General features: G+C 38.3%; 1 protein-coding gene across 2 annotated transcripts in view; it reads right to left on the minus strand.

Annotated features, from left to right (window-relative positions):
• Positions 1-24,512, minus strand: part of MYOM1 (myomesin 1) — a 108,694-nt gene that overhangs the window by 28,864 nt on the left and 55,318 nt on the right. Inside the window, exons 17-22 of one of the 2 annotated variants that reach the window (XM_081149073.1) lie at positions 22,100-22,221; positions 20,617-20,904; positions 18,562-18,758; positions 15,654-15,780; positions 12,332-12,516; positions 8,521-8,635 (exon numbers count right to left, since the gene is read on the minus strand). In XM_081149073.1, coding sequence (XP_081005199.1) covers positions 8,521-8,635; positions 12,332-12,516; positions 15,654-15,780; positions 18,562-18,758; positions 20,617-20,904; positions 22,100-22,221 — 1,034 coding nt within the window. The remainder of the gene's footprint in view (positions 1-8,520; positions 8,636-12,331; positions 12,517-15,653; positions 15,781-18,561; positions 18,759-20,616; positions 20,905-22,099; positions 22,222-24,512) is intronic. The other variant, XM_081149074.1, reaches the window with a different exon arrangement.

A 24,512-nucleotide genomic window follows, 5' to 3' on the forward strand; every position in this document is an offset into this window, starting at 1 on the left:
AGGCAGGGTTATAACACACAGTTAGCATGAATGAGTCACAGAGAGAATATAAATCAGAAATTTTCTGTATATCTGTATTGTTATGAAGAGCAAAAAAGGTGATGGAAGTTATCTAAACCTTTCTTCCTGTTTGCATAATACCTATTTTGAAGAATGGCAGTTGTTCATATTAATCATTCATTGCTTATCTGTAACCTCTTTTAAAAGGAAGTGAATCATCCATATGTTTGCTGTTTATTGCATTAGAGGTATGCCTTAAGTTTACAACAGAAAAAATATTGCTTAGGTTAAGAATCTTGATTTTTACTAAGTCAAAAATTTGACTTTTCTGGCAAAGAAGTCACAAAACTGAAAAACTATAAACAATATAATTAGTTTAGCCTCTCAATTCCATAGATAACCTTTGCCCTCTAATACTTTACTCATCTGGAATCTTGCCCAAAACCAAGAAGTAAGGAAAACAAGTCTCTAAGAGCTAGTGCTGATGTGACAAAGTCCATACATTAGTAGTAGTTCTGGAAACTCAATGGATAACTCCATAGACTATCGCTTGGAATCTATTTATACTTAGCTTGAGATGGTTCTAACAAGCCTAGTTGATTGGTTTCTCTCAGTAGATTAAACCCCCAAAAGAGAGGAAAGTAAGATGCTACTATCAGCAGGCACACTGAGAATAAGGAAATGACGGCAGGAGAGAAGGCAGAAAACTAAAAAGCAGGCCCAAAGATATTATTTCGTAGAGGGACAAATAGCTCCTCACCCCATGAGACATCACTGTTTTTATTGTAACCCTGTACAATACATAAAGTTGATACTTATGGCTCTGAGTCAGAAAAAGGTAAGTAAGATTAAATACACTGCATCCAAGAAGGCTGAAAAATATTCAATGAAGTGTGTAACCTATTTTATGAGAATTTTCATCAGAGTCTTAAAATGAAATTTTAAAGTATTAATGCTTTCACAGTAAATTTTCAGGTAAATGGAACAACTGGGTATTTAACACATCATTTTTGCAGGTTTCTAAGTGGCCAAATTTGTCCCCAAACCCATGCAACTTAGAGAACAGGAAAGTTGCTGTCTCAATTGCCTGACTTACTGAAAGAATATAGAGCTGTCTTGTTAAATTATTCTGGAAAATTATTATTTGTAAAGTCCTTGGACATCTTTTGTGAAAATATGAAGTGAGTCAAAAAATGTTATTTACAAATCCCAGGCAATATATGTGTTTCCACCTAAACCTATGAGTCTTATATCATTACCTTACAGCTAGCCTCTAATTTAAGAAATGCAACAATTTATGCTTTTTGAAAAGAATGTGTAATTTTTTTTTACAGTCTTAGATTAAAATTTGAAATTTAAAAATAAGTGATTGCCTGGAGAGACAAAAGAAGTAGGGATTAGATGTAATGTCAACTAGTATATGAGAATTTTTATCATCTGTGAAGCTTTTCTTGATTAATCATGTGAAGTCAGCACATGGCAGATAACATCTATAGTGGATAGGAAAGAGAAGCATGAACATTTCTTCAGTTTATGAACACATAATTGTGGCTATGATGAGTGCTATTGGTTGATTTGTTTAAATAAAGTGAAAAAAAAATAATTTAAAAACTACATTTGACACTTCAGTTTTAAAAATCAAATATGTATTAATATGAGCATTTAATTAAATTTTCATTCTTCAAAAAGCTGCACTCCTTGTTTATTTTATTGAGAATAGGGTTAAATTCTATAAAGACAGGGTTTTTTTTCTTCCGTATTTTCCATATGTATTTATATGTGCCAGGAACTGGATTGAAAAAACAGATTCAAAAGAAAAACGTCAGTTTAGAATTCCAATGTTTTCTCCTCTCTGACAAATCAATGATGCTGTCAACTTGTTAACGGGATGGCACCCTGAGTGTGTGTCGGGGGACGGTGGGGAGGGCGCTAGACTCTTGTCAATCTCATGAGAAGGAATTCAGATGAGTGACAGAAAGCAGAGTTGAAGCAAAGCAAGTGAATTTTTAAAGAATACACTTGTCATAAAGCACAAGCAGGCAACTCAGCTAGTCTGAGGGCACTGCCTGGTGGGGGTTCAAGGGGTTTTATACCCTTCCCCATATAGTTTTCAAAGCTCCCCAGTCAGATACCTTGGGTAGAAGACTAGATTTCAAAGTCCCCTTCTACATTGTGGTGGCTTATCTTGGAATGTTTGTACATTTTGTTTGGCAAGTCCTAAGACGGCTGAGTTCTTTGTTTAGTGGGTGAGATAAAACTCTCCCCCCTTTTTTCTCCTTCTCTGCTTTCCTCCCTAGTAGCTATCTATTCTGTCTAACATCCCCCAAGTGATATTTGTCCTTGGGTTTATCTGGCATAAATGGCATTAATTGGGTCTTTGTTCTCTGTTTTCCCAGGGCAGGGCAATTTAAGCTATGTTTTCTCTGGTTAGGGAACATTTGCTCTCAAGTGTCCTTGGTTGGGGAAGATAGCTGGCTGCAAGCTGCCCAAACTGTTTGGCCTTGTTTAATTTTCTTGTCTCAGTTTCCCCATTTCACTTGCCCAGGAATTTTCCTAGCTTCTTACTATCCTGCCACAAACTGGCTGAAAGTATCAGTTTAAAAGGAATCAAAATCTCAAGATTTTGAAAAGTCAAATTTACTGAAAATAATTTCAATATTAGTCATTTAAGCATATATCTTGAACTCCATAACAATTCTCATTAGAAAATAATGTTTAGACAGAAAGAATGCAGTTTAAACAGTACCACTGTGTAAATATAAGACAAGGTTATTGTCTTAAAAATGATCAATGCAACAAGCTTGTTGCCTTCTTGCCACATGAATTACAATGCTGGTGCTATCAGACTTTTTCAATAGGCTTTTCAAATTTAAAGAGTTCTGTTATTGTGAAGTTTTAATTAATTTGTTAACAAAGTTCTTTGAATAAAGGTGTTTTTAAAGAGTGACTTGGTAGACCAAGTATTTTACAATAATACCTAGAATGAGAAATTGAACTTGCATTTAGGAAAAAGGTAGACCCTTCCAGCGTTCTGGGTTTACCAATTTTAAAAAAAGATGTTTTTGGAAAAACTTTAACATTATTTGGAACAGCAAAGAATAAATGAGAGGAGTTTAAAACAAAAAGACATCTGTAGGAAAATTTAAAAGTAGACAAAACAATTTAAAAGTGAGCTCAGAGTTTATTTGTATATGAAAAGAAAGGACACGTTAGGTTGTAGATTTCTCTTTGTATAATAAAAGCAGTATATACATTAACCTGGAAGGGCCCATTTTTCCACAATAAAATCTCAGAGAAATTAATAGTAACAGTCTTTAAATAAAGGGGTCCTGGATACATAGTGGGCAAAAAAATTCTATTGCAATTTTACAAAAGATGTATGATATTCAAATGAGTGGTTCTTTTTATAAACACTCAAGAAAAAAAAGAGCAACATAATGACAGTGCTTCTAATAGGCCTCAGGCTAATCTATACGACAGTCCCTGTGGAGATGAACCTGATGCAGCGCCAGAGTAAGAAAGGTGTAGCTACGGAAATCCTCAAGTTTTCTTTTTAGAATGTCCCATGACCTGAGTTTTTGCCAAGCATTGAGCAGCTGCCAATTCATGGTTGAACTCAAATGTCTAAAGAGCTACATTCTCTAAAATTGATTAATATATTGATCAAAATGGTTCACATACTTAACAGGTAGGTAGTGGCTATGATGTTCTCTTGTAAAAGTAAAGGAATCCCTGTGAATATTCTCATCTAGATGAAAGGCCATCCCACTTTTCCATATAGTTGAGCCGGAAAAGTGGACCAAAATTTGTCAGGACTTAGATTTTCTCAAAAACAGCCTTTGAATCTGCTCAAGAACATGAAGAATTCAGTTAAGAACACGGGAGATTTGGCTATAGAAAATGAAAGAGATTATTTTGGTTTGAAAAGGATTTAAGAAGAGTTGTTTCTAGTCAGTTGCCCAACCCTAAATCAATCCTTAATACGGTTGCAGAGGGAAATTGTGTGGAATGGCATTTTAATGGTCCCTCCAGGCTGGCCACCAGCCCCTGTACCTGAATGAGTAAGGCGTGACCCAGGGCTAAAATAAACTAGAAACTAATTCTGTCTCATTCTCCCCCTCAAAAAGATGATTTTTAAAAAAGATAAAATGTAAAAGCTGAAATAAAATCAAGGTAAACTGTTCACCTTCCCATACATTTCATAATCTGATATGAGAATTCTCATATAATTTAGTCTTTTACATCAGCATTAATAGATCAGTTTGATAAGCTTCTTAAATGTTTTCCAAATTACAGTTGACATTCAATATTATATTAGTTTCAGGTGTACAGCATATATAACTTATCACCTTGTATAACTTACAAACGGATCACCCCGAAAAGTCTAGTACCCAGCTGACTCCATACATAGTCATTGCAATATTACTGACTCTACTCCTATGCTGTTCTTTATGGCCCCCTGACTATTTTGTAGCTGTCAACTTGTACTTCTTAACCCCTTCACCTTTTCATCCAGCCCCGGAGTCCCCTTCCCATCTGGAAACCATCAGTTTGGTTTTTGTATCTATGAGTTTGTTTCTGTTTTGTTCGCTCATTTTACATAAGCTTTCATTTTTTGCCCTTCTCCATGGTGCAGGCGTGTGTGTGTGTGTGTGTGTGTGTGTGTAAAACTGGAGAGTGGGACGGAATAGAAGAAGAGAGGCGAGTTAATGTAATCACTCACAAGCAATACTGAGCTCTCCTATGTTTAAGATGAGGGCCCATGGCTGACCTACTTTGGCCCGGCATTGCGGCCTCCTGACGCTTCTCTCCCAGCTCGCCCTACACAGCTGGCGTGTTTGTTACACGGCATCTAGGGGTAAGTGTGCAGCTGTGGCTTCAAAACAGGGTCACACTCACTGGCCTGAGCATGGTAGTCATTCATTATATTTGCATTTAATAAATGACTACTATACACCAGGTACTCGGCTCTAGGCATATAGAGAGAGAAAAACAGTTCCTATTTTGAACGAGCCCACAGTCTATAAGCTGGTTTCCTGCTATAATTACCCAAGGAGCTAAACAAATAAACAAAAATAAACCTATGCCCAGGCTCAGTCCTGGAGATTCTGATGTAATGGCCTAGAATGGAGTCTGGAATGCAGTCAGTATTTTCAGAAAGTCTTTGGCATGATTCTAACTCGCAGCAAAGATTGGGAACCACTGTTCTAATGGATGAAAAAGATCAGTTATTAAGTAAATACAAGTGAAGTTTTCTAAATCAATTGGCCTCATCTTTAATAGTCGGCCTGGCTTCCTCCTTCAGAATCCTTCAAGAGTTCACCACGAGGCCACTGAGCACACATTTACATTCTCAGCCCTACCAGGTTCTATGACTAACCGGTTTTTAAAAACTGAAATTGGTTAGTAGGATGTCAACCCAATCCCAGATCATTATTTCATCTGGTGCTGTGTTATTTTAACCGGCCTTGCCGCAGGTGACCAAGGCCTAACTTCCAGTAACCCAGTTCCTGCTTGGGACTCTGCCTTGTGTCTGGGTTCTTTTGCCCATCACCTGAAGTCTCCTGCCCACTGCTGTTTCTCTGGCAGGAATACTTGCAGCCTGTACTGGCAGTTATCTGTTGCCCTCCAGATCACCTGCCCTACCTTGGCAGGGCTCTTTCTTATCTCCCGTCTGATCTGGCTCACCTTGCCTCCATCTACACCCCAGGCCTGATGCAATCAACACAGATACTGTTCGATAAATATCAAATATCAACAATGGAAGTGCCTTTTATGTACACAAATACACGCTAAATATTTTTTGGCTTATTCTTCTTACAGGCATTTTTAGCTTATAGATTTCTTGGTAGAGCATGGCACACTTAATCCATTTTCTAGATCTTCATTACCAGCACTATTAGACTCTGTGGCAGTGGCTGAGCTATTTCTGTTGGCATATTTGTTGACATCAAAGGGAGACCAGTGATCCTACCAACCTCAGTGGATTAGGTTAACTTTTAACTGGAATTCAAATTACACTTGAGGTGTCCTGTTAGATGTATTCAAGGTTTGCTGTTACATGATAAGCTTTGTTTTCTATCAGAAATTTTAATAATACATTCCGAGTTCCACATCCCAAATCTTGAAATTGATAACATGCCCCTCTGCCCCCTTCCCATCCATTCTAACATAAAATAAATATCTGGTTAAAAGTAATACATTTGTATTTAACAAAATTAATAAATACAGACAACCTTAGGCTACATCTAAGCTTTTACAAAGAGTTATAACGCCTTAATACCTAGCTTATAGCCTATTCAACTGTGGGAAATATTTTATGAACATCTGTTTAGCTCTCATTGCTCCATGTTGTAAATTCTGGCTTTTCCACTAGATCATAAGCCCAGTAAGCAAGACAAATGTTACATTACTCTACTCCTGGTGCCCACACAGCATCTCAAGAAATACATGTTGCAAGAATGAATGTGCTTGCTGCATATGGAACAAGTCCAAGTGTTTCCTGGGCCTTGGTGCTCCTTCATGGCAAAACATTTTGACTTTGCGCACCCCAGGATCCTAGGCTGTGACCCAGTGGTTCCCAAGTGGGTTAATCTGGTGCTGTTTAGTGTATTAATGTCTGCAGCTGTTGTTTGCAGTTATATTCTGGGAATGGAATGGCCACAAAAAAATGACTTTTGGTGCCTATTCCAAATCAGTGAAACAGAAACCTAGCCCAGGAGCTCACCAGCAGACCTTTTTTTGGTGGTAAAATTTTCATAGTGAAGGCTTTGTTATATCATGGGTGGTCACCTACCATTCTGAGGCTATTGATGAGAAAATAATAAATTAATTTAAGCTTTCTTCAGCCAATCAGATTTGGATTCCAGTGCCTAAGGTGTGCTTTTAACTTACCCACGACTAGAGTAAGAGTTTACTTTTATAGTCATCTAAATGTTCTTCTTACTGTTGAGTCCTTTTACATGTCCATTTGCCACCTTATATTTCCTCACAGTTGGCATATGAAGGGTCTGATTTCTATAGAAATATGTGTGCTGGTGTCTTTGTGTGTTACCTTTTATCCGGCATATATGTTCCTAGCACTTCTCTGTTTTCTCATGAAATTTTGCAAAGGGGACTTGCATGACGCGTGGCACTCTCACCAGACACACCTATGACACTTTGGTATAAGAAGGTCAGTTCTGTCCCACCTAACTCTAGAGGGTAATTATAAGAATATAGTTGAAAGCAGGTTATGAGCAATAGGATGAAAGGGACAAATATTTCCTCAAAGGGTGCATTTGACATACGCTCTATATAACAAAGTGAGAGCAGAATTTTCTGTTTACATTCTTTTCTCATCATAGAAATAAATACTACATTATTTATCTGCTTTTTAGTTCAATCTGAAAATAGGAATAAATTAAAGTGAAACTGCTTTGACTAGAATGAATGTAAATTTAAAATAACTGGTTAATTTCTTTTATCCTGATTTCCAGGGCTTTCTTTTATGCAACTTCAATGAATTGAAATATATAACTTTGAAAAGTGATAGAGGTTAAATGACAAAACAAATCATTATTACATACTGATTTGAAACTGCCTGCACAGTGAACGCTGTAAACTTTGTCCCCCTAACAAAGGGAAAGGCTGTCTTCCCTAGCGCAGTCACGGCATCTCTTAAAACTGGGAGGTGAGGGCTGCCTCGGCTCTGTAGGTCATTCAGCCAGAACTGCTGTTAGTTTACCCAGGGGCCAGCAAACTATGGCCTGTGGGCTAAATCTGGCCCTTGCCTCTTTTTTTATGGTCTGCAAGCTGAAAATGATTTTTACATTTTTGAACAGTTGAAAAAATCAAAAGAAGATTAATATTTCAGGACACATAAAATTATTTAAAATCTAAATTTCACAATGTACATAATGCATTATATTATATAATGCATATAATGTGCACAAGAAAGTTTTATTGGAACATAGCCATGTTTACTGGTTTACGTATTGTCTATGGCTGCTTTTGTGCCGTGGCAGAGTTGCTTGTTGCAACAGGAACCATATGGCAAATAGAGTAAAAAATATTTACTATCTGGCCCTTCACAGAAAAAGTATGCTGGCCCCTGGTTTAACTTAATTTAAAAATCTTACTTTTGTTTAAGGATCGTGCTTGCTAACTGTCATTCTAGCTTTCCCTATGATTGAAAAAATATTCTTGTGGGACTTTATAGTTGTGGTATAATAGGAATAATGTCGCAGGAATGTGTGCTTGAAACAGTCAGTTCAGGACCCATAATTTGATCAAGAACATCCCTGTTTTTAGGCATCAACCAGAATAGACCTAAACCATGTCAAACCTGGTTCACCCCTGTACTGAGGCTCCTAGGATGTGGTAAATGATTGTCATGGCCTAAGGTCATACTTATCAATTATTCAAATAGCCATATATTGATGATTTTGAAAACTAGGAAGAGCACAGAAAGTTAGGTTGAATGTTACTTTGGTATCTTACACAGGTGAGATTAATTTTAATGAAAGAGCAAAAGCCCACCTGGTCGAGTTTCTGCCACAACAGGCCCAGCAAGGTCGGATGGCTTGCCCACACCTGCCTGGTTTATGGCTCGGACACGGAACACATAGCTGACACCTTCCTGGAGGCCTTGCACCTGGAAAAAGCAGGTAGAAATATAATGGGCGTTTTGTGTCATTTAAACAGAAGTACTCTTCCTCTGTAATAACAATTTACAGCTGACCCTTGAACAACACAGATTGAACTGCATGGGTCAATTATATGCAAACTTTTTTCTTTCTTTTTAAAAAATTATTTATTGAATTTATTCGGATAACATTGGTTAATAAAATTATATAGGTTTCAAGTGTACAATTCTATAATACATCATCTGTATACTGTGCTGTGTGTTCTCCATCCAAAGCTAAGTCTCTTTCCATCACCATTTATCCCCTTTTTAACTTCTTCTGCCTCCCCCTCCTTTCCCTCTGGTAATCCCCATATCGTTATCTGTGTCTATGAGTGGTGTGTGTTGTTTTTGTTTGCTTTTTGCTTAATCTCTTCACCTTTGTCACCCAGCCTCCCAACCCCCCTACCGTCTGACAGCTGACTCTGTTTTCTGTATCTATGAGTGTTTCTATTTTTATATTTACTTTGTTCATTACACTCCACATGTAAGTGAAATCATATGGTATTTGTCTTTCTCTAACTGGCTTATTTCACTTAGCATAATACTCTCCACATGAATCCATGCTGGCACAAAAGGTAAAATTCCCTTCTTTTTTTACATCTGAGTAGTATTCCATTACGTAAATGTGCCACTGTTTTTTAACCCACTCATCACATGTTGGATAAAATTGCTGGGTCATAAGACAATTCCATTTTTAATTTTTGGGGGAAACTCCATACTGTTTTCCACAGTGGCTGCACCAGTCTGCATCCCCACCAACAGTGCACAAGGGTTCCCTCTCCTCCACATCCTCACCAGCACTTGTTTGTTGATTTATTGATGATGCCATTCTGACAGGCATGAGGTGATATCTTCTTGTGGTTTTAATTTGTACCTCTCTGATCATTAGTGATGTTGAGCATCTTTTCACATGTCTGTTGGAATGTCATGATGTAGTGATAGTTTACACTGTAGCTAATAGAGTTTTGAAGTGAATTTTGATCCATAAATGAACTTGACTTTAGGCATAAGCTAAATGCACAGATTCTGATGTATTTAAATTCTGTGTTTAGAAATAATGCCAGGCAAGTGTGGATTTATAGAAAGGAACAGAAACATTTCCTTGTTGTGATAAAAATAGACCAGTTGCCAGGTGCCTGCCACATATGCACTTAGGTAATATGTGCCTGTGAATCATATTTCTGCATCATGACACAGGAGGTGAATCCACATCCTAGTGCCTAGTCACTGGGGTGACAGTAACACCCTTCCATTCTTCCATGCCACAGGAACAATGATTGCTGGCCTTAAAGCAGTGTAGATGCATAACATATGCACATAAATTTTTACTCTTTCCTATAATTTCTGAAAGAATTGCATTCCCTTGCCTTCCTCATCCATGTTACCCACCCTTCCAATAGTCACTCCCTCTCACCACATGGTCTCACCAGGCTGTAATGGCCAATATAAAAAGAAAACAGTGGGCACTGTTTGGTTAAATCCTTTTGGTTAAAAGTAAAGCATCTTTAACTCTCTCTGGAAACCCTAGAACTTGGTGCTGAAGTGAACATGGGTGCTTCCAGGAGAAACCATATACTCCATATACTTAAGTTCTCTCACTTGTGGAGCTGTATCTCCCATTCTCACTTAAGTTTACCAGACTAAGCTTTTTAGCATGTACTTTTAAAAATCCATTTCAAACTTGAAATTTTTCTGAATATAAAACATCTGGAAGAGTGAATCTACATCAACATGGGTAAAGGGATTATAGGACATCTTTATTATTCCTCTTTATGCCTTTATTGTTTGAATTTTTCATCATGATCATGTGCCAGTTTTATAATCAGAAAAATTAATAATTCTATTTTCACTAAAAAAAACCTGTGGCCAAATTCTAAGGTCACTTCCTTACAGAAAGGTCATCTTTGGTTTGTGAGGCATATTCAACCTCAGTCTCTCTCTTTTTCTCTCTCAAATTTGCCTTTCCTTTTTTTTTCTTTTTAACAAGTGACATTAACCATTCTTTGATGTGTTTTAGCTCTATACTTTTTTTTCCTGTGCATTTTTTCTGGGCTCTTGGTTGTTTTTGCTTGGCTTCTCACTCTTGCTTTGCTTTACCCAAGTCAGATCCAACCTCAGGCTCTTGGGATCCTGTGCTGTGGCACACTGATTTAGAAATCATCCTGACCATAAACACCACCATCCAGGATATGTCTGTCCTTTATTTTACACTGGCCTTTAAGGTTTCTTTGCATCTAGAGGCTTCTTGTCTCACCTGGACAATTAAATAGCTCCAGACCTTCCTTGACCTTCTCTTGTCCCCATGAAATGTGACCTTCCTTATCTCCTCAAGGTATTGTCAGGGGTAGAGAGCTCACTGGCATATGCTAAACTGAGTTAATGGCATATTGAGTGTAATGGTTTAAGGGTCATTTCTCCTGGAGGATGTATTTACATTTTTTAAGGGGACTATAAATGCCTTAACTCCAGAGAGTAACTGACATGGTATGAACTTTGGTCCACAGTGGCAGGTCTATGGAAGAGATCTTCTAGACCAGGTATACTCTGAATATCTTCCCAGGCCCACCCTCTAGGCAGCGGCCTATTGTGCCAACAGATGGGGCTGCACACAGAATGCGGTGTTGGGCTTTCTGTATGACTGTGGTGAACCACACTTCATTCTAAGCAACAAGAACTAGAATCATACTGCCCCCCGTTTCTGAGGCCCTACTCTGGAGTCAGGGTCTCTGGACACTGCTGACAATGAGGGAAAATATTCTTTTGAGATTTCCATTTGATACAGGTGAGAGATTCAATGACTTTAGCAGAACAGTCTTTGGTAGATAAAGCTGGAAATTGGTTCAATTAGAACACTCTAGAGAATCTGGAAGGCAATGACATGGATAAGGGTGAAGATAAGGCCAAGAGCTGAGTGAACCCAGTCCACTAGCCTCTGACAGATCACGAGCTCATGTAAGCACAAGTGTGAGGAAGCAGGTTAAGTGAGACAGGCCAAGATTCAAAAGAATCTAAAGGCTTATTGGCATGAACTCTATAAAAATAGACCCTCAAATCAAAAATCACCTTCAAAAAATTACAAATAGGGCCCAGCCAGCATGGCTCAGCAGTTGAGCATCGACCTATGACCCAGGAGATCATGGTTCTATTCCCAGTCAGGGCACATGCCTGGGTTGTGGGCTCAAACCCCAATAGGGAACGTGCATGAGGCAGCCCATCAATGACTCTCTCATCATTGATGTTTCTATCTCGGTCCCTCTCCCTTCCTCTCTCTGAAATCAATAAAGATATATATATATATTTTAAATTCAGGTAGGAATAAGTAAGTCACCTTTGAGGAATGGTAAGTAAAAATGTCTTAAGACTGTAACAAAAATATGAGGTGGGAAAGTGGAGGCAAGAAAGGAAAGACGAGAGAAAAGGGAATTTGTGGCTGTTTTCCAAAGCTAAGCTAAGGGATTCAGGTTAAATAAAACTGAATTGTTTTAAGCATCAGAAACGTTCCCAAACCCCAACCACTGCCAAATGAAATCTTACCAGGAGCCCAATGTATGACACAGACCAAAGCAGAGATGTTGTTTTACCTTGCTAACTTTTAAGTTAATATCATTAGAAGAGCCTTTTTTGTTATTAAACAGGTTTCTCAAACTGTGAGCATCTTCTTACCTTCAGGTATTTGTCTTTAAGAGCCGCCTCATTGAGCCCTCGCCACTGGTCATCTTTAGCATTGGCCTCTTTCATGTCCACAAAGTAGCCAGTGACTGGGGTCCGTCCAGAGTGGACCGGAGGCTTCCACTGCAGAACCAGGGAGGTTTTCCTGACTTCACTATACTTGAGATTGTGCGGTGGTCCTGTGAAAGAGAGAGAGACCAGTGCATAAAAATCATAATGTAGGTAAGAAAACTCAAATATGTGGAAATCTGGAACCACATTTAAGGTCCTACAGCTGAATCTGATGCTGGTGTTCTCCTCCCCCCCCCCCCCCAAATCTACCATTTCCATGGAAATAGGTATTTTTTGGTCATTTCATATCAAGTTTCCTCAACTGCTCTACATGAACCTATTAAGACCCTTTATGGGCAGCTGGTGGTTAAGGTCAGTTCAAGATGCTCCTCAGAGGCTGGATGAAAACTTGCCTTTCAGGCTGTCCTCAGACCTGTGTTCCTCACCTTTTATCAGAACAGTTTAATTTGGTTGCAGATTCAGCTTCCGATTATTTTTGGATAATAATAGAAAATTCTCCCAACTCTCAAATTAGCATGAAGAAAGCAACTCTATTTGATAGCGTATGAATATAGATGATAATATTTCTTACAAAGGAAAAATGAATATATTACAAAATAACTCCCCACTGGAAGAAAATTTTTCCCATATAGGGGATGGGGTAAAAACAAACTATAGTTATGATTTACAAAGAACTTTCACTAAATAAATACAATCAATCCTGTGAGCTCTGAATTTGTGCCAGACATTGCCGGTAGTTTGCACTCATTTATCTAATTCATTCTTAAGACAATTAATAGAAAGCTTAGAGAAGGCAAATAGCATGATTAGCCTCTTCAGAAAGAAAGCCAGAATCTTCTCCCTTCCTGTATTTTTCTTTACACTCTTGGGAGAGTCCAAACTACTAAATGATTTATCTTTGCATGACCTCCAGCTGCTATGCAGGTGATATATTTATTTATTTTCCGTGTTTTTTTTTTTTTTAAATAACAACTGATTTCTAACCAGCCAATGAAAATTAGTTGAACTGACTCACGGCGGCCTGAAAGCCAACTATAAGCACAGGCTCTGTCGTGCTATGCTTTGGCATTTTGCAATCGATAGTTCAATATTTGTTGGGCCTTGGCTTTAGAGTCACAAATATGTGTCATCCTTGTTTTCCTATGACATCTGGTGTGGAAATAGGTTTAAATAATAACATCAATATTTTTTCAATGGATGTGGCATGTTCTGTTTTGCAAAGGGCGTCAATGACCATTCTCTTGTGCCACCCTCAGAACCCAGTGAGGCACACAGACAGGTACCACCACCTCTTGCTTCACCTGGAAGGCACTCTGTTCTGCTGCTTCCTAGCCCCTCTCCTCTAGGAATAAGAGGCCTAGTTTCCAATCCTAACTGCCACTTACTACCTGTGTCACCTCCTGGGTATCATTTATACCAAGTCTCAGTTTCTTCATCTGTAAAACAAAGAGGTGACAAAACATTCTTAACGCTCCCTTCTATAAGAGCTTTCTTGAGTTACGGCTTGCCCAGCACTGCTCAGTAAGTGTGGATGTGAGAAACCAGAGGTCATGGGGCAGAGGACGGTCCCATTCATTTCTCCTCTGAAGTAAGAGCACTCATCCTGCAACCTCTTTTGCAAACTATATCCTTTCCATCAAAACATTTCCCACAGGCTTGCTCAGAATTTCTTAGTCTCTAGTCACTCACATTTTAACTTTATGCAGGAATTGCAAGAATTTAAAAACAGATCCACTTCTGTGCAGGTGACAGAAAGAGCTTAAGAAATATCAGCCGGATTCAAGGAGGTGTAAAGAAAGGCAGTGTATTTGCCTGTCTTGTTTATGAAGCCAAATAAGCACTTCATCTTCTCTTAAGTGCATCTTGTAGTCGTTTCATTCACACTTGATAGAGAAGCGATGCAGATGGACACTCTCTAATTAAAGGCAAAATGATGGCTCTCCAAGGGCAGTTAAGGTTTCAAACAGAGGAAGTGAGGGCACTGGGGCCAGGGCCGGGTCCACCCTGCATGCCCAGTATGGCCTGGTGTTCTGATGTGGTTGATGCTGGTGCCAAAACAGTTGTTACACATGCTGACTATCAAACCCAGGTGCAAGAATTTAGTCAGCCCGTGGCACTAAAATATCTGGGTCTCTGAAGTTAGTACCAATTAAAGCAAAAAAAACCCATCCATCCAATACATTAATGTTGCGGCTCTGAATCTTAAAGGCTTAGTAAATTTGTTTGTATTCAGTTTTTAAATTTGTTCAGGCTTGTAGCTCTATAAGAATTAAAAGCATAGGTAGCCCTGGCCGGGTGGCTCAGTTGGTTGGAGTGCTGTCCCATACACCAAAGGGTTGTGGGTTCAATTCCTGGTCAGGGCACATAGGTTGTGGGTGTAAGGGAAGCAACAGATAGATGTTTCTCTCTCACATCGATGTTTCGCTCTCTCTCCCTTCCTCTCTCTCTAAAAATCAATAAAAACATATCCTTGGGTGAAGATTAAAAAAAAAAATTTAAGGTAAATGTAAATGTTTTTACATTCTCCCCATTTTCTTCCCTGCCCAGCCTACCACCCCTGATGACAACCTCCAAATAAGAGTGTTTCCAGTCTGGTTCCAGGGTCTTTATTGCGATGCAGAGTTGGGAAAAAGTGGAGAGACAGAGACAGAGACAGAGAGAAACAGAGAGAAATGTCTGGAGAAGTAAGTGGAGAGAGGTAAGTGGAGAGGGGCCAGGACTTAAGTCCTAGTCAGGCATGTTAAGTTCACCTAAATAATATAATGAAGGGCCGGGAGCCAGGGAGGGAGAGGAGCCACAGTGGTTGATTCTGGAAAGAGGTTTTGGATTGATAAATAAGAGGCTCCTGAGCAGTGGGAGAATGCATGAGAACTAGGGAGTATAGGAAGAAGTTTTTGAGAAATTTTGCTGTGTGATATGAATTGGATTCCCTTTAATGGCCTTTAAGAAGCCCAAGCAAAAATAGGAATTCCTTTTAAATGATCATGTGGCTCTCGAGTTATGGGCTTCTGCCAATACTACTTCATGCAGAGGCTGACCTACGGGGGCGCTAGGATTTATTTGGAATACAAGCATAAGAAATTTATAGTCAGTTTTATATTGGTACCTATTATTTAACAGTATTGTAAAAATATTTTACGCAAACACAAGGGAATTAATTTCCCTTAGAATTTATCTATATAGCACTTAAATTTAGCTCCAAGTTGTAGGTTCTCTGAGAAGAAACTGAGTTTTCCCAGTTTACCTGGAACAGCAATGGTCCACTCTTCACATTTGAAGCATTCGCTCACCGCCGAGGGCACTCCCACCCCGGCGATGTTCATGGCTGCCACTTGGAACTGATACACTGTGTTTTCCTTCAAGTTGCTAATCTGCAACATGGACAATATCACAGAGAGTGAATGTTTCATGTTTGTTTTTTCTAATTGTTCAACATTTTATTTATTTACCTCGTGTGTTGATCGCACTCTAGAATGACCCTCAATGGGTCATACCTTTTTGGAATCTCCTCTCATCGAGTGTGGGTGAGCATGCGACCTGCTTCTAGCTAATTCCAAGGGTATTGGAATACCAATCCTGGGGTTATGTTACATCATATGGCAAAGGAGGAAGGCTATTTCAGATGTAATTAAGGTCCCTAACAGTTAATTCTGAGTTAGTTAAAAGAGAGATTATCCTTGGTGGGCCTTCCTGACTGTGATATTGTAATTTATAATAAGAAATATATATTTGGTCTTTGTCGCCATTCCTGGCAGAGTTTCTATAACCCTTGGAATTTTACTAAGTGATGCAAGCATTAAAAGTTCTTTTGTTATGTTAATGAGGTGACCTGGGGGAAACCCTAGGTAGTCTAAGTATTTGGGCTGGTTGCTAGGGAAACCAATAGTGGGATTAGAAGGTTGGGATTTTCAGCTTCACCACTAGGATCTCCGGGGATGGAAGAGAGGCTGGAGATTGAGTAGGCCAATGATTTATTCCATGCCTGTGTAATGAAGTCTCCATAAAAACCCCAAAAGAGCAGGGTTCGGAGAGCTTCCAGGTTGGTGCTGGGAGAGTGGCACTCCAGAGAGGGCATGAAAGCTCATTCCCTCGGCCCATGTACCTTGCCCTGTGCATCTCTTCCATCTGGCTGTTCCTGAGCTATATCTTCTTATAATAAACTGGTAAACTAGTAAATAAAATGTTTCTCTGAGTTCCCTGAGTCACTCTTGCAAATTAATGGAGCTTGAGGAGGGGACTGTGGGAACCTCTGCTTTATACCCAGTAGGTGAGGTAAGAAGCTCGGATGAGAACCTGGACTTAGCTCTGGCACCTGAAGTGGGGACAGAGGCAGTCCTGTGGGATCAAACCCTTAACCTGTGCAATCTGATTCTGTATCCGGGTAGTGTCAGACTTGAGTTAAATTGTAGGACATCCAGCTGTTGTCAGGGGGGTGTTGGGTGTAATGGGAGTGTAAGAATAAAGGAGAAACACACAGGAGGAGGAGTGAGTTTTTTTTCAAAGGATTGACCTTAATCGAATAGGAACTCTAAAATAGGGTTTGGAACCTTCCTGAAGAGAGATAGTATCACAGTGGTCTTCAAGAAGCAAACGTCATTTTGAAACATCCTAGCTCCTCGAATTTGAAGAGGGGCAGCCTCAGGTATACAGCTAGAAGGAACTCAATTCTGCCAGCAACCTGAATGACCTTGGGAGCGGAACTCAGGCTGCAGAGGAAAATGCAGCCCAGCTCGCTCCTAGGCCGCCGCCGTGTGAGCCCCTGAGCAGAGGACCCAGCTAAGCTGAGCCTAGACCCCTGACTTGTGGAAACCGCGTTATAACAAACATGGGTTATTTTAAGGCACAAGGTTTATGGTGATTTGTTATACAGTACTAGAAAGCTAATGCATTACAGATGAAAGTTAAATGAATTCTAGGCTAGGAATAAAAAATTCAAATTCCTGTAATGTTTCTGCTCTTTACTGAGTGACCTAATGTTTTCTATATCCCACAGTAGGAACTGGGTTGTTGTGAGGATAAATATATGTAATAAAATGATGAATGTGGACACATTTTCAAAATTGAAATGATGGAATATATTAGTGTGAAAAAATCCATGGACTATAAACAATCCTTTAAACATTAAAAAGGCTTAATAAATGGAGGTATTGATGGAAACAGCTGAGTGCTTACCTACTTGTCTTTAAGCCAAGACAAATATAAATCCATGATCCTGTCTACATATGATTTAATCATGAAGTCATAAATTCATCCATAAATGGGCTTGTCTTGTCAGTTATTTAGGGTATAAGTGGAATATAATGGCCATGTGTTATAGTAACAGAATGATATAAACACCCACTTTGATTAAAAACACCCACACCCACATACACTCCCTGTATGAAGAAAAATTCTTTTTAATTATGGGGAAAACATGAGGTAGAAAACTTGGATCTAAAAGTACTTTATTCAAGTACCAGGGTTGTTTTGGGGTCCTATTACCGTGACCAACCATTCCAGTTTTCCTGGGAGTATAGGGTTCCCAAGGACATAAGATGTTTTGTGCTAAAACTAGGAGAGTCCCAGCCCTGGCTGGTGTGGCTCAGTTGGTTGGAGCATTGTCCTGTACACCAAAGGGTGGCAGGTTCCATTCCCAGTCAGGGCACATACCCAGGTTGCGGGTTTGATCCCTGTCTGAGTGTGTGTGTGAGGCAGCCAATTGATGTTTCTCTTTCACATAGATGTTTTGTTTTTTGTTTTTTTTCCCTCCCTTTCCCTTCCTCTCTCTCTCAAAAAAAAAAAAAATTCAGATTCATTTGGATTCTGGGACTCTTAAAGCTAGAGGCATATTTGTTACAGAAATTTGTAAGTTAATTTTTGTAAGAAATATTAATTTTCATGGTAAGTATACATTTCATAGTAAACGTTCTAAAAAATTATGTTTATGTGTATGAATATACATATAAATATACATCCTGACTCATCAGCCAAACTACCTCTATTTATCTTCATATATATTTTACAAAAGTCCTGTCATTGCAGGCAATGGACACTAGAGAAATGACATGAACCATTTACAAGGTGCTGGGCATGTGCATGTGTGTGACTATGTGTGCATGTAAGTATGTTATCCTACATGTGACATTCCACACCACAGAAGGTCACCTGCTTACCTTATACACCTCCTCACTGACAGCTTTGATGTTGGCCTCTCTCCATCTTCCTGGTACCCCATCAATTACCTCACGATAGTTCACATAATAGCCAGTAATTTCAGCCCCTCCACTCTTATCTGGCTGCTTCCATCCAAGAACCATTGAGTCACGAAGACTTTCAAGACAAGTGATGTCATAGGGTGGCGATGGTGCCGCTGTTGCAATATGAACACTTGTGAGTAGAGAGAAGTGCATCCATAATTCCATGTACATTAAACTTGTTTCACTGATACCTTGCATGAGTGCACTAGGTCTTGTGGTATAAAACTAAAGCATGGCACTGATCAGTAACTTGGCATCTGATTTGGTGCATGAGAAAAAAAATTGACACATGGCCAAAAGGGCACTGCAATTATTATTCTAATGATAAAAAACCTGTCCCCCTCAACCCCAGAGAGGAGTAAGTTGAAATACTAAAAGCAAAATGGTGCAATATCCTATGAAATGATTCTGTTCCCCTTAAAAAGGAATATTTCCCCCAAGATACACATTTTTGTTTCATTATGTCATTTTGTTTTTATATGGTCCTTGAGGAAAATGGAATATGTAAATCAATTTCTGCTTCAATTCACTTATTGAGAATTTCCATGTATTTCCAAAGAGTTAGCATTTAACCATTCAGGCACTGGTACCCTAGTGAGACCTTATAACACAGAAAAAATCTTATTCTGAAGCTAAACATTACCGTAAATCTTTTTTTTAAATAGGCATAAGTGTCCATGTGATTTTCTTAGTATGCAATACTTCTTGTCTCATTATTTTTAACCTGATGTTGGAATATTATTCATATAGCACAAAAAACTATATAGCTGTCTCCATGTTTATTAGTGCCTAGCCAGAAAAATATTTGGAGGATGTTTTAAAAATCTTCCTTCATTTATGTTATCAGCTTTGCTGATCAACTTTTCATTCAACTACTAAAATTATAGTTTTTGATAAAGAAAGAGAGGGAGGGGTGGTAGAAAGAAATTTATCTAGATATGCAAGAACATTAAAAAGAATTTTTCTAAATATTTATTTGGATTATCAAAGATAAAGATACTACCTCATTACTATTTTAAAAATCTCAGAATATTTTAAAAATAAAATATGTTTGTTTCTCTCTCCCCACCCCTAACCTCCTTCATTCTTTACATTTTAAAAAGAGCTCTCTCACTCTCTTTCTCCCTATTTCAGAGCAATGTTGAATATGAATATATAATCTTACACTGAGATGAAGGGACAAATAAAGGTGTCAAAAAACTAATAGAGGCCATGACAGAAGTTGGGGGTGAGGTAGAAATAGGGGATAGATGAGAAGCATGTTTTAATTTATCATTACATGCTTATTATTTCATTTTTATTTTATAAAAACCATTGTCTCCTAGAATATATAAGTCGCAAGTACCAAATACCTTAATCAGAAAATTCTTAACTTACTGATAAATAGTCTTAAATAAATCAGTACTGGGAATGTGGATCATCTATCATAGAACATAGCTATACGTAATTATAATACCCTGGTAAACTTTCCATGGCAACTGAAAGGATAATGTTACTTTTATTTATTTGAATTAAATGTGAAGGGTCATTAGAAAACCTGAGGATGAAGAACAGAAGTAATAACTATGAACCTGATAAAACGTCTCTTCCTTGTGAAATATCTTCCCTATACATGTACTGAGTAAGAATACTGCAAAGAACTGCACATAAGCTATGATGCCAAATCCTTCCTACTCTCATCTCTGGCTCCCTTAGCAAAACTGAGGCCAGAGGTGTCTCTGCCTCAGAAACCTAAAAGGGCTCTATAGCTAAATTACTTTAAATATGCTACTATCATTGAGCACAATGAATTATGTATTCAAGCCAAACCCATATAAGATTACAAAAGTATTGCAAGTAAATGGCTGAAAACACAAAATTAAGAATAAACACTGATGAAAGTGAACACAGATGGAGGGATGTGATCCAGACAATGAGAGGTGAGGATGCTGATGGAGACAGATGGAACAGTTTTACTCTTTGGACTCTCACCTAGATCTTTCTTCTTTTTCAGATCATCGGACTTACTTTTCCCCTTAAGAGCTGCGTTCTGTGGTGGTGGGGTAAGCTCTTCCTGAACTGTTTCACTTACTTTACTCACTTCTGTTTGGCCCAGGTTGTGAGAGCTACTGGGTAGTGAAGGTTTGCTAAGTTTGCTATCAAGTAAAGCATCTTTCTGAAAGGCTGGCTGGGAGGTTTCATGCATGCCTCCCCTGGAGTCTGTTAGTCCACCAGGTGCGTCAGTCAGTTCAGGCCACACATCTGGAGACACTCCTCCCCCTACAATCGCCAGATAACAACAGAAACACTTTAAGCCCAGACACAGTGTGAATTGCTCTTACTTAATAGAACAAAGAGAAAAACATTAGGACCACAGACAGAACAAAAACAATCTTGGTTTAACAGAAATCACTTGGATTTGTAAGCAATACGGAGAGCATACGTTTCACATAATTTACACCAAGGAAATATTTCAATTTCTCCATATTCTGGAAAAAGAAGAAATGAGAACAAAAAAGAACTAAAGACAGAACAGGAACTATTTTGGATTTGCAGAACCCAAGTATACACAAGAGAAAGCAAATCTCAGACATTTCTTGAAAGAGATAAGCCCTATTAGTCAACAGAATAAGGGGAAAGGACCATAAAGTGCACAAGAGACAGAACATGGAAAGATTCTGACTTTATAACAGAATTATGCACATTACTAAAATATTAATGGTCTGTACCTCCCAACCTCAAGGCAACATGTTCACTATTATCCATATTATAAGGAATGTTAAAAAGTAATATGGGATGCTAACTGAAGACAATTGGTATGTAATAATCTTTCTTTTTAAATGTGCTACTATATGACAGCTTTCATTTTGATTGCTCTGAACTTCCTGAGTCCCTTCCCCATGTTACCTAAGATTGCGAGGTACATCATGTACATACATATAATGACTTTATTACTGGTTTAATTCTGTTGGTTACTTTGCAAGCAGAGATGAAACATGATTAAGCAACCACATGTATCTTTGCAGGAATTTTAGAGGAGTTTATGAAGAGCATGTTAATGTGCTGTTAGTGAAAACAAGCCAGGCCCTGTTGCAGATGAAATGGCTTTTAGATACAAGATGATCTTTCTGTTATGGGTGATATACCACTTCATGGAATTGGATGGCCCTTCCCATTCCCGTGATGAGCACGAAGTTAGAATGGAGTTTCACCCAATGAGAAATGTCTGAGGAAACTTGGACTTGTGAAGATGAAAAGGCTACAGATGCACAGAATCTGGATAAGTGATGAAGATCTGTAACATGACAGCTATGGAAGGTTAGATGTCACCTGGAGTCAAAGAAAATGATCACTTGAGGATGGAATCTTGAAGCAATATTAGAAGCTTTCAACAATTTCTGGAGAGGGTGGTATCTGCCTTTATAACTTAGAAAAATTCCTTTTTTCCTTACAAAGTTATACATAAGGAACTTACCAATAGCAGCTTTTACTTCAATTGCTTCTGAATCTTGTGAATATTCACTAAGTCCAGCTGCGTTAACTGCTCTGACTCGGAAAATATAACTTTGACCAGTTGCCAATCCATGGCATGTAAATCTGAAAGGAAAGACATTTTTTAAAAACTTTCCTAGGAGGAAAATTAGTGAAGATGATTGCTACCTTAATGAATGATCTGGCTTTATGAAAACGATTCATTGTTTAAAAGGAAGAGAAGGATGTGGAGCGATGCTGGTAACACATGTTTTAGACAAGAAGGCAGTTAAGGCAATTTTCTAAACTCACTCTGTCAAACAATGAGGAGTCCTGGTAGTCCCCTGAATAAGTACCTTAACCTTTCTGAGCCTCTGTGCTCACCAGTAAAATGGTGATAATTATGCCTACATAATGATTTTTGTGTAAAGATTGTCCATAAAGTATTTAAAGTACCTATTACAGGGCCTGCATACAGGAGGTATTTAATAAATAATAGATGGTATTAATAGCATTATTAATGGCTATTTCAGGTATATAGTTATAGTCACAAGCATAAACTCCCCCTTGTCACAGAGGTCTAGTCCCTGCCTTCCTGCATGCCTGGGAAGGCACAGTTGCTTGAGAAACTACACTTGAATTTGAAAGTAAGGTGAAAAATTGACTCCAGAATTACCACTTAGATATAAAGATACAATAACAAGGTGTGAATTCATGGGCAGTTTCACACAAAACAATCTCACTGTGTAATAGCTATTATGGTTATAAAAAGCTGTTGCATGAATCACTGTAACATTTTAATCCATTCTAGGGGCGGTAACTAGAGGAAATAAAAGATCTGCTAATGACTCTATTACTATTAGCATGTTGAAATGTTTAATAAAAGCAGCCATGATTTAAACCAATCCTAAATTTAGGCCAACCCTTAGGTCAGCTCAGTTCAGCAGATATTTATTGAGCACTTGGTGTTCCAGATACTAAGCCAGGTATTGTGGATACATTGAAGAATAAACTATGGTGCCCGTCCTTGAGGAGCTCCCATCTCTTTCTGGGAAGGCAGACTTTGCCTGTTCTCCATGAATGTTTCTAAATAGTCCCAGGAAAATGCTGGGAACTCACAGTAAAAGTGAAATGAGCAAACAAGCTAAATGAATCTCTTGTAAAACACAGTGCCTTCTCCCATTAATTGGTCTGCCTCTATTCTCTCAAGTTTTATAAAAGAACCAACTTATCTTACGGGGTGGGGGTGTCCTTGGATTTAGAAGTGGTCAAAGAAGGAGCTGCCTAACAAGCCTGTTTGACAATTTTGTGGGTAGAATTCTCCTCTCAGATTGGTCCTCAATCAAAGGGGGCCCAGATTTTGGGTGCAGGCCAGAATTCATCATCAGCTTGCAACAATGGTTGATAAAATATTTGAAAGCAAGGAAAAACAACCTTCCTCACATTAGAAACAAAGTGTTCGCAAAATATTCTGAGTGTCCTTGATTTGGTTATTTATGTCTCCTTAGCACTGAGTGTAACCATGTTGATTTTCAGAGTTTATTTAATGTTGGCACTTTTTTTCTGTTCATTACAAATGCCTGGGTAATTTATGTTAGCTAGAGCCTATTAGAGCCTTGAAATCTAGTATCACATTGGCTATTAAAGACCAGAACAGAGGGGTAAAAAAGGCAAATAGAGTAAAGGAAAGAACCAGAAAAGAGCTATAAAATGAACTCTTGTCATAGCTGGCATTAGTATTTCTAAGTGTTTAATATAACAAGTAAGCCTTTTTTTTCAAATGTATTACAGTAGACATGTTAAATTTTAAATTTATTTGGATATTTAAAGTACAATGTTTTGTTTTTTTAAAAAATATCCCTCATTGAAATTATAGGATAATAAAGAAAGAACTTGAAGAAGATACAAATAAGTGGAAGCATATACTGCATTCATGGACAGGAAGAGTTAGCATCATTAAAATGTCTATACTACCCAAAGAAATCTATAGATTCAACAGAATTCCTATTAAAATACCAATGGCATATCTCATGAATCTAGAACATATATTCCAAAAATTTATATAGAACCACAAAAAGCCCCCAAATAGCCTCAACAATCTTGAGAAAGAGAAACAAAGTTGGATATCAAACTATACTACAAAGCCATAGTAATCAAAACATTATAGAACTGGTATAAGAACAGGCATACAGATCAATGGAACAGAACAGAAAGCCAGAAATAAACCCACACTTTTATGGTCCATTAATATTTGACAAAGGAGGCAAAAACATACAATGGGGTAAAGACAGTCTATTCGATAAATGGTATTGGGAAAATTGGACAAATACATGCAAAAAAATGAAACTAAACCACCAGTTTACAACATACACAACAATAAACTCAAAATTAATTAAAGACTTAAATATAAGTTGCAA

The sequence above is a fragment of the Miniopterus schreibersii genome (genome assembly GCF_964146895.1).
Source record: "Miniopterus schreibersii genome assembly, chromosome: 10".
Taxonomy (NCBI): Eukaryota; Metazoa; Chordata; class Mammalia; order Chiroptera; family Miniopteridae; genus Miniopterus; species Miniopterus schreibersii.